Source organism: Numenius arquata, chromosome 6, assembly GCF_964106895.1.
Source record: "Numenius arquata chromosome 6, bNumArq3.hap1.1, whole genome shotgun sequence".
Classification (NCBI taxonomy): domain Eukaryota; kingdom Metazoa; phylum Chordata; class Aves; order Charadriiformes; family Scolopacidae; genus Numenius; species Numenius arquata.
The window spans coordinates 42,666,441-42,681,238 of NC_133581.1; the positions used below are offsets into that span (position 1 = coordinate 42,666,441).

Sequence of the window (14,798 nt, forward strand, 5' to 3'; positions counted from 1 at the left end):
GGCTGTCTTTGTATGGTACTTCAGGGGGAGTCCCAGCATCTGAAATTCAGGTGAATCAGCAAATTTGTATCTTTTCACAGTTTTTTTTTGTCCTGCCATTGGCTCTGCTGGGGAGAGAATTTAATGCTACCACTTTGTGCACCTTCCCGCCCTGGGACATTCCCTCTGACAGCTCCATCGATGGAAGGAGGAGATTAAATCTCTGCAGTGACTTAAACAACAAGAAACCAAGCGATCTGTGCTCACCACAGGAGGGCAACTGCTGAAGTGAATGCCTGAGTCAGTGATGCTGCAGACACATGGAGTGCATGCAGGTTATTCTTTTCAAACCAAGTAACATCATTTCTGCTTGGCATTGACGTCACGGGCCCTGCTTGCGGGAAGTTTTCATTCTCACAGAAGGTTTCATAGCAGAAGAGCAAATGGTGCAGCCAAAACATACGTGCAGCAAACAATGTGCTACGTGTTCAAGGACTGGAGAGAAATTCTCTGATGCAAAATGGCTTTTTCTGTTGCCTTCTGTCCCTTAAATTTCCCTTTCTCTCCATGCTGGCAGCCATGCTGAGAGCACTTGCTACTGGCTCAGTGTGAGCCAGGGGTAATGGGCTTCTTGCCGTTCAAGATGGATAGCAGGAGAGATTTTGTTTCAGGCTCCCCAGGAGGGAATTTATGAGGTGACTGTTGTAATATCTCCCTTTTCCCTCACCAGGCCTTATTATCAGTGCCCCATGCGGAGCCCAGATTGGGTCAGATGGTGGAGAAGCACTTCTGCCCACCGTATACCAATGTCTGGTTTAGCAGGCTCCTTCCTCACTGTACTAATGAGCATCATTTAGCCCTGGAAGGCAATAAGAGCTTGTACTCTTCTCCTGCAGTTGTCTTCTCCTTGGTCAGCCCAGACTTCTTGGGCTGGTCTTTCACCAGGATCACTTCAGGAGCTGGAAGATGATTTCTGCACCCACATCTGTCACGGCTGCTTGGGGAAGGCGGGTAGAGATCTCCTTGCTGTTCTTGCATCATCCCTGTCCACTGCACAAACAGTGAAGCCTTTCTCAACACCAGAGGTTGGTCCTGGTGTCAGAGCTCACCTCAGTTATGGTTCACAGCACAGCCTAGGGCTTGCCAGGCAAGGACTCACTCAGTGGTCCTTTCTGTGTTATGTCCTGCCGTGTCCATCAGGAGGTGGAACATTTTTCATTGCTCTCTCTTAATCAAGATAGAAGAGGTCTCGTAGCTAGAGACAAAAACTTGCTTTCATCCAGGCAGGTCACCACCTGCCAAAGTGTGTGACTTGTGGTTATTGATTATTCTTTCCCTTTCATATATCTCATTGGGATATACTCATCACATATAATCTGCAGAGACAAATGAAATTGTGGCTGGCATTCATTTATCCATGTTTTTTTTTTCTTCTCGCTTCTCTACTTTTATTTCTTCCAGTCCTATATCAGTCTTTCCCCCACTCTTTTTTTCCCCATGGACAGGAAGATTATTCTTGCTAAATGAAAGAGAAAAAAAAAAAAAAGAAAAAAAGAAAAATATAAGATTGACTCTTGGCTCAGATGAGTAATCCTGAGCTGTGGGGTCATTTTGTTGCTGAAGACAGTGATGAAGTCACCCTGTAGACCCAAAGCCAGGTCTTGGCAGAGGGCAAGAGCACGCTGTGATGCTGCACATCCCACTGAGACACAGCTGCCGCATCAGGACTGTGACACGCTGTCACTTCTGTAGGAATCTCTGCCCCAATTTAGCACAACCTTATCCCACCCCCCAGGCTGTGGGGAGGAGATAGGGGTGTAGATCTGGTTTTTGGAGAAGTTCCCAGCAGCGAGAAAGCAGCCATTCAGGAGTACCTCTTTCCAGGTCATAGATGGGCCAGGAGGACTGCTGGTTCACATAGTGCTTTGGTGCTGTCAGGTTCAGTGTTCCCCCCATTTGATCCTTGCCAAGGTCCTTTCTCTGGGTCCAGTTCCCTCCTGCCCCTGCCCAGGCTGGCTGGTCTCCATCCTCACCAGTCAGCGCCCTTCCCCTGCCTCGGTGGCACTGGCATTTGGAGCAGGCTATCCTTTTCTTCACTTCTTCCCACCCACCGTGTTTCCCCTTCATTTCTCTTTTTCCATTCGGGCCACGTCTTCGCTACCCTCTGTTTTCTCTCATTCTTCCATTCTAGACATGATAGCATTTTGCTTCAGCAACATTGCAGCTCTTGAGGTCAGCCACCAAGGGCAAACACATTTACACGTGGGGTTTAAAAGGACAGGAAAGATTTTTGGCATATTTTCCCAGAAGGAGAATTTAAATGCTTTTGAAATCGGGGAACCCAGATATCTGGCTGTGAACCAGACACAGTCAGTCAAACTTGGGCCCCGAACTGTCAACAAAACAAACATTAGAATAAATTCATGCTGTGGCAGCATATTTTCTGCTTATACAGCTCATGCTGGAGTTTTCACAAAGACTGAAGCATGAGGTCTGACAGAAGAGGAGAAAGCCATATTGTCAGTAGGGAGCTACGGAGAAATAGTAAACATAAGGCAAAATTATATATCAAATTTTTAAAGACTTTAACTCCAAAATACATTGGTCCATCTCCTTTGGACTCTGCAGACTATTTCTCCCCCTCTACTGGGGTCAGTTTGGCAACCTTAAGGTCAAATTTATTTTGCCAGTCAAAGTCAGAAGTGGACAAAACAAGAGGTTTATCATTGTCACCGTAACCATCTGCATGCCATAAGCAGTACTGAGGCAGCTAGAAGAAGAAATGCTTCAAGCCAACGCTGCCATACAGCTACTTTTGGAGTAAAATACAGCTAGTGATGAAGACCATACAGCAAGCTAGTTGATAATGTGCTCCACTGAAGCTTTGGGAGGGTTTCTCTTAGTATTGTATCTAGAGTTGCGTGTGGGATGACTCCTGGCAGGGAGCACTGGAAGTGTGAGGAGCATCTCGGTGTCCACATAATGCCCACAGCCTTGTTTTTATGACTACACTTAGCTTTGTGATGACAGTTGTCTTGTATAAGTTAATGGGGTATTTTGCCATTAGATTGTCAGAGTTCTGCAGGAATAATTACCATATTTGACACTATCCACTGGAATTAAGCATAAATCACTGCTGGTAACATTTACAGTTGGCACAAACATTAGCAGGCTGGTCTGTAAGGATGAGACGAGTACAGTCCTACAGAGGGATCTGCTTCATTTGATAATTTCATTATTCAATCCAAAGCCAATCCTGAAGTACACATTTCAGGGTGGAGAGTGCAGCCAGCACTTCAGCTGTTCTCAGATACAGTGACTCAAAAAATACCTGAGAGCAAAGCAGGTCAATGGCTGAACATAAACTCCTGGGGTGGTGCTGGGCAAAAATCTACTAATGCAACTCTTGGAGACAGTAAAAAGAGGGAATGAGTGGGAATTGGGAGGCATTTTATGTTTTGGTATGAGGCCAGTGAAGTAAGTGTTGAAGTCCTGTGTCCACTTACAGGATACACATTTAGGAAGGATCTTAAGGTGCTGGAGAGAGAGCTGAGCACTAAAAAGAGCTACAGAAGATGCTGTGCCGTGAAGGACTTCAAGACCTTGACCCATTTAAATTGTCAAAAAGAAGGCTGAGAGGTGTCATAATTAGAATGAAGAAGTATCTTCAGAGAGAGAAGGTAGTCACATGAAAGGAGTCTTTCATCACCCAGAGAATGGCCATCCCCGCTGCCACGAACGGAGGCTGAAGTGAGACAAATTTGCAACGGCAGTAAAATTTCATCACCAGAACAAATTACAAAGGGGATTCCAGGTTCTTAATTTCTTTTAGTCTATCTATTAAAGCCGAGTGTCTTAATGGAGGATGAGCTTTTACCAGCCACTAGTTACGGGGCTGTACATGGGACTGTAGAGTGAAATTGCTTTGCCTGTGAGATACAGGAGCTACAGGGAGAAGGCTTAGGGTCTTGCAGTCTTAAGGTGTAAAAGTAGTTTGTATTGTAATAGAAACTGCACCTTCCTCACCCAGAATAGTCTTGCAAAGTTGAGAGGATAAATTTCTATAACTCCTTGTAAGTGCTAGAGATCTGTCTGGCTGTTTACTCTATCATAAGGATCCCCGCCATCACTGAGGGACAGCCACGTGGCTAGTGGGCAAGTCCTGCTATCAGACATACTCATATCCGGAGGTCAGTAGAAGCAGTGAGACATCACCGGTACAACAGAGGCACCAGAGTTTCAGGTTAGGCACCCAAAAACCTGGGCTGGTGGAATCAGTCTGGGCTTCTCTGAGCATGGCCCTTCCTCCTCCTGCTAATGGCGGGGCTCGTTTGGAAGAACGGGAACACCCAGACCACCTCAACCTGTGCCCCAGGAAATTCAGTAGTTCTTATGTGCCCCTCAAGAGGAGGGGACCTAGAGACATAAGCACAACTTTCATGTCCAGAAATATGTTGTTCTGGTTCTCTAGCATCAGTCTTGCATTTCAAATACCCCTTTTAAGGAGAAATCAGGGTTTGATGGGAGGCAATTTTTTGCATTCTTGGCCACCCACAATGAAGTTGCTTGAAGGCTCACTTAGAACGGTTACTAGCTGCAACTTACCTGCCCATGTCTTGATGCTGGTTGCTTGCAAGGAGTCAAGGGATGGGTCAGAGAGCCAAAACCCTGGCCACCAGTCCCTTGCTCTTGCCACCAGAGCACGCTCGGCTCCAGCTGCTAAGCAGGGGATGTGCCAGGCTATGCACTCCCCCTCTGCTCTCTCTCCACCTCTTTACACTAGGGGAGATTAACAGCCCAAATCTGCACGCTGCTACAACACAGAGCATGTTTTAATGATTTTAATTACAGTTGCTGCAGCCAGAACCTGACCTGGCTGCTGTTGAGCTTGGAGGAGCGCGGGGTGGGTGTGCCTGTGCGAGGGAGGCTCCAGGACAGTCCTTGCATACCTGCTTTTGATCTTGGGCATCTGCCATCGGAGGGTGTCTTTGAAGGCAATTGCCCTTTCAGCCACTGCCTGGATGTTTTATCATTTGCAAACTGAGTTTTGCACAGAACTTTCTTGAAAGAGAAATAATCCAAATGTTGCCAGCCTGGAAACTCCTGTCTGCTGCAGGTGTCAGTTGAAATTCCAGTTCTCCGTTGGCAGTTAGGGCTTTCCAGACTATTTTCTAGCAACTGCGGCAACAAATTAAATAGCATCTATCATTTAGTGTCTTGGAAGGCTCCACGCCACCAGACAGAAAACAGACCATGGGAGGATGTGGAGCTGCCTCTTCGTTGTGTGTGGTGCACGGATCCTTCCCTCTGCCTGAGATTTCTGGAAAGGACAGGCAAAAAAACCCAAAAGCAAATGTGGAGCAGTGCTGCAGGGCTGATCACCTGGGGCTGGGGACATCTCCGTGCAGGGCTGTCCCCATCCCTTGTCCCTCTCCATAAGGCCCCTTGCACAGGCACCCCCAATCCTCCTCTCCACACGTGCCACCTCATTCCCATGGTATTTTCCTCATTCGTGCTGAGATCTACTAAAGAATTTGGGAAATATTTTTTTGTTGTTGTTCTTAAGTGTGGAAGAGTAAAGTGAATTTTGGCTTGTGATTATGGATAGTTTGGGTAAGAGTTAGCAGGAATTTCCAATCCAATCAGGTGTGGTGAGAAGGGAGGCCTCTGAAAGCTGTTCAGCAGCATACCAGAGAGTAGCAAGATGTTATTTATAGCGTCTGTTTTTAACACAACTTGAAATTCATAAACAATAATACTGACAGCTCAGCTGTGCTATCTTCACAGTATTCCATCGAAACCAGGAGATTTTTGAAATTTGTACTGGCATCAGAGCTGTTTGGGACCTTTTGGGTGAAACATTTGATTTGGCAAAGCCATCTCTCTTCACAGAAGTGATTGTACAATCACAGAACCATTTGGGTCAGGGGGGACCTTCAAAGATCATCTAGTCCAACCCCCTTGCCATGGGCAGGGACATCTTGCACTAAATTGGGTTGCTCAAAGCCCCATCCAACCTGACCTTTAACGCTTCCAATGATGGGACAGCCATAACTTCTCTGGACAACCTGTGTCCCGTTTAAATCTTCTGTCAGGAGGTTTCTCAGGTCAATGCTGGAAGCAAAACCCAAAGCAAAACCCCCAACAAGCAGGAGAGGAAGGACACCTCTCTTGATTTGGTTTAGAGACTCAAATCCGCAAGTCCTAACTCACCAAGGCAAAGTGCCTGGTGACTGAGCCTCCATCTATTCTCAGACAGTTTCTGTTTGGCTCTGGCTTTCTGTCAGGATCTCTGTCTTTGCTTTCTTCAATTATGTTTCTCTATTAACATTTTCCAGGGGTTATGCTTTTGTTCCACATCAAACAACACAGATGCTGCAGCATTCCTCAAAGGACACAGCTCCCGTTGCTGGCTGGCCCAAGTTATCATGGAAATTATTAGTTTCCTTAAGCATTTATTGTACTCATCCAGAAATACAAGCTTGCCCCGTTTCGATCTGAAGCACTATGCACGGAAAGGAGAAAACTCCACGTAGTACCACAAACATCACGCTTGCAAGAAGGTGGTATGTTAATTAATAAAGTCTGGGAGCCACTGGTTTAACATATTAATGAATTTGTTACACAGAGAGAGATGGAAAGATATATTTCCTTATTAGAGTTTTGAATGTCTGATACTTTTATTGTAATTAAGTTCTACTTTGTGTCTTTCTTACAAACACTCTAATAGTGTTTTTAATAGTATAATTGTGTTAGATAATTATGTCAGAAAAGGGAAGGAGAAATAAGGGGATATAGTCCAGATGAAAGTATTCAGAACTTGAAATAGGAGGGACAGCCATGGGGTAGATCCTGGAAGAAAGAGCCTTTTAAAACCGAGCACCTGCGGAGAGTGGGATCTGCTTAGAAGCAAAGGAGGGTATGAGACAGTGGGTCAGAAGGGCCAGCAAAAACAAATCATGTTTTTCCCAAAGGGTTTTGAACATGAAGGCCCTGCTGAACTGGACTGGTAGGTGTGTGAATCAGAGAGATGCAGTGGGCTCTATAGGCTGCATGTCTTCACTAATGCGAGGAGGAGAGAAGCTGTCTTTTTTACAGACTGCAGTGAGAACAGTGGAGGTGATCTGGCTTGGGCTGATCCAGCCTTTCCAGTGCAGTGGGTTGAAGACCATTTTTGAAGTGACAGAAATGTCATGTTGGACCTGCACGCCTCTGAGCTGCTGCCAGCCCAGCACGGTGCTGCTCCAGGACTGGTGAGACCAGAGCCAGCTCTTCTCCCAAAGGGGAGATGGCATTTCATGGAGCTAAGCACATTAGGAGGCATTTGCCCCCTCTGATATGGCCACTGATAGCCCTAACCAGCAGGGCTGGTTGAATCACCCCTTGGGCAGAGGCCAACCTGTGGGTTGTAAGTTGGACTACAGAGCTGCAGAGAGCAGAGAAGTTGTTAGTCAAGGGAAATGAAATGAAGGGGAGGTGGGGATTGCGGTGCCTTTGGCAAATAGTGCCTTAACTGACGTGGGACAGCCCTTTTGCATGGCTGTGCCCAGGGCCAGGCTGACAGCACTTCAAACAAATCATAGAAAAAAAATGGGGTTCCCAGAGCCACATGGAGTACTTAAGCACTCGCTTTACATTAAAGCTGACTGCTGGACCTCTTTTGGTGGGTCCACTGACATTCTTCACAGTATTAACCATCTGTGATTTTACATGAGAGGTACCTGTGGAAACACAGCTGTGAACTTAAATTCCTGTGTTAGAATATTGCCCAGCTGTTTTCTTCTGCACAGTCCCAGTGTCTGGAGTAGAGAGATGTTCTCTTTTAGAATTTTGCTCAGAAAACCTTCAGGGCAAAAAAAGGGGAGAGGTTTGCAATTCTTCATTACAGTCTATACTTTTGCATTACTGTAGCACTTAAAAACTCTTAAGTCTGTGCCAAGAAGAGACAAAGAATAGAAGACAGTAATTCCTGGTGGAGTTTCTACGAGTCAGGAGAGCCTGGGGCTCTGACCTGGGTCCAGCGTACAGCTGGAGCAGAAGCCTAGATTGGGGCAGCAACCACACTGTGACAGAGCAGTGGCTATTTGACAAGAGTTTCAAGAGATGAAACTCTCCATGACTGCAAGTAGACTCGGATTCACCCCCAAAGCTCCCGTAGTTGTTTTTCAACTGATTTAGGGACTCCCAGAAGCCACTTTGTGGCTTTCATAAAGGTTTCCTGCAAAAGGCTAAGGAAAACAGCCTTATTCTTACCCATACTAAGGTCTTTTTACAGCTCTACCTACAGAGAAGTTATGTACTGTGTCCTTTATAACCCACTTAGCTTCTTAGCTTCTCTACACCCATTTTGGTCACTGTAAAGAGAATACAGCCCAGAATAATTATTCTTTATTCTGACACAGACACACATATAAAAGGTTTGGGATAAGAATAGACATTTTTTACAGATTCCTTATGGATGCATCAGGAAAAATCAGGGGCCAGATTCTGCACTTAGTCCCTGCTGATGGATACTGGTGTAGCTCCCTAAAATCAGTAAAATTACACTGCACTTACAGCGTCAGATTAGAAGTTACAAAATCAAAACCAAACCCCATGAAGTCTAGTTTAGCAGTGCTCACAACAAGCCAAAAGCCACTCTATAGTTACTTAGAAGTGGTTCTCTGTCCCAGAAAAAAAAAAAATGCAGTATTAAATCTGACCTTATAGCCCTGCGAAGTTAGATGCCAATGCTTCCATCTCATTGAGAAGACAGTAAACAATTCTTTCTAGTGGCACCGCACTATTATTTCCTGAATCATAAGATGCTGCTCCTTAAATTCATTGCTGGTTGAAGATTACTTACTGAATCCTAACTGCTGTGGGGCCGAGATAAGCTATGCTAGGGGAGAACTTTATCTGTGGAGAGAGAAAGAGAAGGCATTTCCCAAACCTAGCATCTGTTGGCATCTACGGAGCGGTTTGATGCATTAGAGGTGGCCCCTTGGGAGAAGAAGTAACAGTGTGCTTCTATTTTTGCATGAAATCAGGCTCGGCAGAGGGCATGATGATGCATGAATATCAGCGTGTTTCTGCTTTCTTACTGTCATTTCCTCAGAGTTGGGGGGAGATGGCTGTAGCAAGAGGGACGCAGGCAGCCCCTATCAGGGCAGTGGGGGGTCTTGCTTCACGCACTTTCGTACAGATGGGCAGCTGCCAGCCAGTAATGTAACTCACGCTGCTGCTGCTCCTCGCAGGGAGACAACTCCATTTCCGCTAGCTGCTTGGCTCGATTTGGCATTTTTTATTATAGCCCAATGTAGCATGACAATGCAGCTGATTCACTGCACCATGGCTAGTTGCAAGGACTGCAATCACACCATCTCAGGGGACGCAGTGGGAGTACGGGAGTGCGAACTCTGGCTCTACTCCCAGCCCGACTTTCGGGACTTGAAAGAGAGGAATGTGCTACGTTTTAAATATTCACGCATACACCCTTAGCTCCAGCGCTTAAGCTTTCAGGTATTCTAGGTCGGAGCTAGTCTTCTAACCAGCCTGAAGCTATGCTGCACCATGCTGTAATCCTGACAATTTTTTCAACTAAATGTGCTTGAATCTAGTAATTTTCCTGATGGCTCACCTCCAAGAAAAATGGTGCCGATCATTTGGTAGGTTTCAGGGTTGGGTGTGAGTCAGCTCTGAGTCAGGCAGCAGCTCCAGCTCCACAAAGTGCTCGTCCCTCTGTGCTGGCACAACCCATGGGCCCGCAGCCCTGCAACGGACGCTGCTCCCGAGCCTCCCCAGCAGCACTGTGTGGGAACCCAGGTGCTGGGCTCTCACAAAGCAAAGGGGCAAGTCCACAGCCCCACGCTATCACCTGTTCACAGGCTGCAAAGCCCTCTCAGCCTCGGAAGATGGCAGGGTGCGTAGATGATGCTGGCTCCAGGAAGGGAGAAGGAGATGGGGACGTATCTCGCCCCTCGCAGAGAGGCTTGTCCTACCAGGGTGCGGGCACGGCAAGTCACTGCCATGTGAACAACTTCCCTCCCCAGAGCCAGGAAGAAGCAAGGAAGGAGTTTTGTCCAGAGACCTGTGTGTCCCCAGCACAGTGTTGCTGTTCATATTCACATTTGCATTAAGTAGGGTAGTGTCCCAGTCCTCAGGCAGTCGAGAGCAAAGCCAGACGCAGCCTTGAAGGCAACAGTCAGCATGCCCACAGTGCAAAGTGGTGTGACTGATGGGTTCCTTCCTCTCTCTTTGTCTTTCTCTCCCCCTCCCCGGTGCTGTGATTGAAGCAACGCCCGGTGAAGCAGTCCCTGAGCGCCTGCATGTGCCGAGAGTCCCACTGGAAATGCCTCCTCCTGTCCATCCTCATGTACGGCTGCCTGGGTGCTGTGGCCTGGTGTCAGCTGGCCCGGGTGACCAAGCTCAGCTTTGATAGCTCCTTCAAGGGCAAGTCCATGATCTACCATGACAGCCCGTGCTCGGATGGCTATGTCTATATCCCACTGGCCTTCCTCTCTATGCTGTACGTGGTGTACCTGGTGGAGTGCTGGCACTGCCACGTCAAGAGAGAGCTGCAGTACAAGGCGGATGTGGACAGTGTCTATGAATGCATCAACCGCATGCAGCAAGCCACTCCATGCATCTGGTGGAAGGCCATCAGCTACCACTTCGTGCGGCGAACCCGGCAGGTGACCCGGTACCGCAATGGTGACGCCTACACCACCACGCAAGTCTACCACGAGAGGGTCAACACCCATGTGGCTGAAGCTGAGTTTGACTACTCTCACTGTGGATACAAGGACATCTCCAAGGAACTTCTGGGCCTGGAGAGCTACACAGCCACCAAGCTGAGGTTCACCAAGTGCTTCAGCTTTGCCAATATTGAGTCCGAGAACTCTTACCTGACTCAGAGGGCTCACTTCTTCACGGAGATCGAGGGGCTGGATGACTACATGGAGGTGAGGGAAGGCATGCAGCTCAAAAACGTGGACTTTAAAGAGCTTATGATGGCCTATGGCGACCCGGATCACCTTCCGTGGTATGTGTCCCACTATGCTTTCTGGGTGGCAGCTATCCTGATGATCTCGTGGCCGCTCAGGGTGCTCATAGAGTATCGAACTGCTTATGTCCACTACCACGTGGAGAAGCTGCTGGGCCTGGAGTACACGGCGCCCATGGCCACAGAGGAGCCCTTGTACCGGTACCGCATGCCCCGAGATGCCACGCAGGACAGCACCGAGCTGGAGTGGCACATCTGCACCAACCGGCAGCTGATCCCCAGCTACTCGGAGGCCATGCTCATGGACCTGGCCAACTCCCCGGCCTACAACAGCTACGCGGTGTGCCGATACGGCGAAACGGCCCATGGCTGCGAGCGCTGCAACCGTGCCTCCAGCACCTCCTCCATCTTCTCACGCCACGCTTTCCACAGCTGCAGCGGCAACTCCCGCCTCTCCCTCAACACCAGCCGCTTCTCCCTCTGCCGCGTCCACGGCTCCCACAGGACAGGCCTCTGGAGGAGTCGCAGCAGCAGCATCGCAGACCGGGGCTGCCAGGACGAGCAGTGCTGCTCCTACTCCAGCCAGCTGGCCGTCAATGAAAACCCCCCCACCTACCACGACGCCCGCTTCTTCCCCGTCCTGATTGTGCACAGGCCGGAGGGGCACGACGGGCGGCATTTCTACGTCAGGCGCTCCTCCTGTCTAGAAACCTCTCTGTGACAGGCCTCCATGGCTTCTCGGCTCCTCTGCCCCGGGACAGGGCCTCGCAGAGGTGCTGCCAGCGGGGAGCCTGCAAGCATCGGTCCCCACAGCAGGTCAGCAGGACCAGCTTCAGCGAGGACACAGTCACTCTGACCACGGCTAACCTCATGTCCAGGAGCTTCTCCCCCTCCTTCAGCTGCTCTCCCTAGTCATTTTTTCCCCTCTTCCTTGTGTTGTTTTGCTCCTCACCCTTTCCCTGCTCCTCTGTTTCCTGCCTCTCCTCCCATCCCACCCTCAGTCTGGTTTTTTTTTTTCATGTTTCAGTCACAGCATTTGACTGCTGTTGCCACTGGAGGATTTATAAAGCCTGTGTTTTGCAGGGTATTTGCCCTTTGGATGCCCTGCAAGATAAGAAACTCAGATAGAGCAAGGCGAAAGGCACGCGGCCAGACAGAGTCAAGTCAGAAGGAGAAATCAGATCTGCAGGCGCTGAGTCACCTCCTGCAAACCCGAAACAAGGTGCTTTTTTATTTATTTTATGTTCACCAGTCTTTTTTCTCTTCTGTCATTTATTCTCTCCTTTCTTCATGTTTCCTCCTCTTGCTTTACCTTCATCTTCATTTTTTTTTCAGTTTTCTTACTTCTGCTTTCCAATTTTCTCTGGGATTTTGCAGGTGAGGATGTCTTTCAGGGTGTAATTGCCTTCCACTGGGCAAAAATAAGGTATTCACGGCACAAATGTCACTGACTGCTGACACAACCACAGGCTACGCCCCTGAGAAATGCTGAGGACTTTTTTTCCAAACTAGTGTCATGCACCAATAAAGCAAAAAGCCCTTTGCTCACCTTGTCCTGCCTGGTCTGCAGCAGAGATGCTGCTGCGTTTCCAGCTGTAGTTAACCTTGTCCGGCTCCACCCCTGTTAGCAGTCTTTGAGAGCTGTAATGTAGATCAGTGCCCTGTTAGTGCCACTATTCTTAGGACTATAGGTCTGGTTTGTGGTTGTTTCATTCCTACCACTTGCTCAGAGCAGCACGGGATGGACAAGGGGAGAGGGGCTGGAGAGGGAAAGGTAAATATGGTATTAACCCTCCCACAGATAGTCCAGAGCTGTTAGGAAGCTCTTCCACCCACAGCGTCTATTGGAGCAGTTGCAGATCTGCTCATTACCCTCAGCTTTCTGTGTGCCCTGGGGAGAGGTTTTGGCCCGTAGCCCACTGCCACCTTCCCACCTTCCAGGCTGGATGCAGTGCCACCCCAGCCCCAGGCAGGGAGCACAGCTCAGAGCCAGCCTCACTAGCTGCTCCTGATGGTGCTTCAGGCTCTTCCTGCAAGGCTTCCCGCAGAGCAGGTGCAGCACCTTCCAGAAACTATCAGATTAGTCCCAGCAATGCCAAACCCAGAAGGTGTCCGGTCCAGGCAGAGCGGACCGCTGCACTCTGGGGTGTGGGCTGCCCTCCTGGCCCAGCCGGAGACCCCCCTGAGAGCCAGGGACTGACCCAAGAAGCTTATGGCCACACTGAGGTCCCACCAGGGACCTCGCACCTGCCAAACCTCCATCCCATGAGTGATGGTCATATGGTGAGCAAGCTGCGTACCATTTTGTCGTGTGGATGGCAGAGATTGTTCTCCACCTTGACTCACAGGAGAATGCAATACGATCGCAATACAGTCACTTTCAAAAACAAAGTGTTGTCATTCCCTACTGCAAGTAGGTAAGAAACCAAGCCCCCAGAGGGGCTGGCAACAAATGCTTCCTCCCAAGTCCATTCTGTGTGTATCTACGTGTAATAGGAGGTTTGTAAAGTCATATTAGTATGTGTAGATTATATATAACTCTGCATACTTATATGGTGATTTCTTATGGCATTGACTGTTGCACCATGTTAAATACATTTTGGTTTGGTTTGATGACTCCGTTTTGATGTGCTGTCTTTATTTCAACTCCAGAAATAGAAACATTGGCAATACCTGGCTACCCTGCTGCAAATGATGGCACCACCAGAAAGGTTGTTTAAATTAGCATGAGTCGATTTTTTTAATGTAAATACTTTACGTATGATTTATGTGACATTTTCATTCTGACAGCTTGGCATTTATCGCAAAAAATAGATAACACATATGATGTGTTAGTTTATCACCTCTAAAAAAGAATAACCATCCCAGACACATGGAGGAAACAGGTTTGGGCTTGGGGTAATGATTATGTTTGGGCTGGGGCCAAACTTGATAACACTGAAACTTAGAGAAAAATCCAAACATAGATCCACCCTACAGTGACCCAGTCCTAGTCTCCCATCTATACCGTGCCACCTACCACCCCCGGGCAGAGCTGGGAGAGTTTGGGAACTAGGAAGGGATCAGGCCTGAACTTAAAGCTCTGAATCATCACTGATTTACTTGTATTCTGGAGACGAAGTAAATGTAAGTCTTTAATATGGTTCCCTGCCCTTATCTTCATTCACACAGAAACTTAAAACCAGCACATATGGAAGATTTAAGAGCTGGAGGAGGTGGAAACATCACGAAACAGAGAGGCTGGAATATTTCAACACAGTTTCTTACTGAAGGAGGTGGTAGGGAGGAAGACAAGAAAGGAGAAAGGAAGGGATGGTAGAATAATATAAATTAAAAGAGAACAGAGTTCAGCTGCAGCTAAGATAATTCCCAAATGAGCAGCATAACTCAGTTATGGCAAGCTTAGCCCAGACACAGGCAGGATGAGTTCCAGTCTTCTTGTGTTGCTGTTGCAGCCACCTGTGGCTTTAAATTTCATGTCCAAGGTCTTGGCATGGCCAGTTTGGTCCCGTATGTATTTCGAGATGGAGAGTTATATTTGGGTCCTCAGAAGTGGCCACGTTAAACAGTATTATTATCTGAGATGAACAAGCTCTGGCAATCCCATTATTATGATGGGCTGGGCAGAGAACAGAGACAGTTTTTGCCCAGTTTAACCTTTTCAGTGTCCTCAAAAGCCACTGTAATATCCAGCAGCTCTCCAGCTGTGTCCTTGGCACGGTTTGGACAGCCCAGAGGGTTTCTGCTTCCTCACTCTTTGTGTTCTGGCTCAACTTCGGGGCATTTATTTGAGAAGCCATCCCTAAGCTGCAAAAGCCCTCACACACATGGAACT

The 14,798-nt window shown here is 48.1% G+C and overlaps 1 protein-coding gene across 1 annotated transcript; it reads left to right on the top strand.

Moving 5' to 3' along the window:
* Nucleotides 1-9,282: 9,282 nt before the first annotated feature.
* On the top strand, nucleotides 9,283-11,684 carry LOC141465440 (transmembrane protein 151B-like). Its single transcript, XM_074148849.1, has 2 exons — nucleotides 9,283-9,423; nucleotides 10,254-11,684. The coding sequence occupies exons 1-2, from the start codon at nucleotides 9,283-9,285 to the stop codon at nucleotides 11,682-11,684; spliced, it is 1,572 nt and encodes a 523-aa protein (XP_074004950.1).
* Nucleotides 11,685-14,798: the final 3,114 nt, after the last annotated feature.

Excerpts from the sequence above, each read along its gene's own strand:
- LOC141465440 (XM_074148849.1), top strand. The coding sequence starts at position 9,283 with ATGACAATGCAGCTGATTCACTGCACCATGGCTAGTTGCAAGGACTGC. Across the intron at positions 9,424-10,253 it reads GGGACTTGAAAGAGAGGAAT|CAACGCCCGGTGAAGCAGTC; the intron begins GTGCTACGTTTT and ends CTGTGATTGAAG.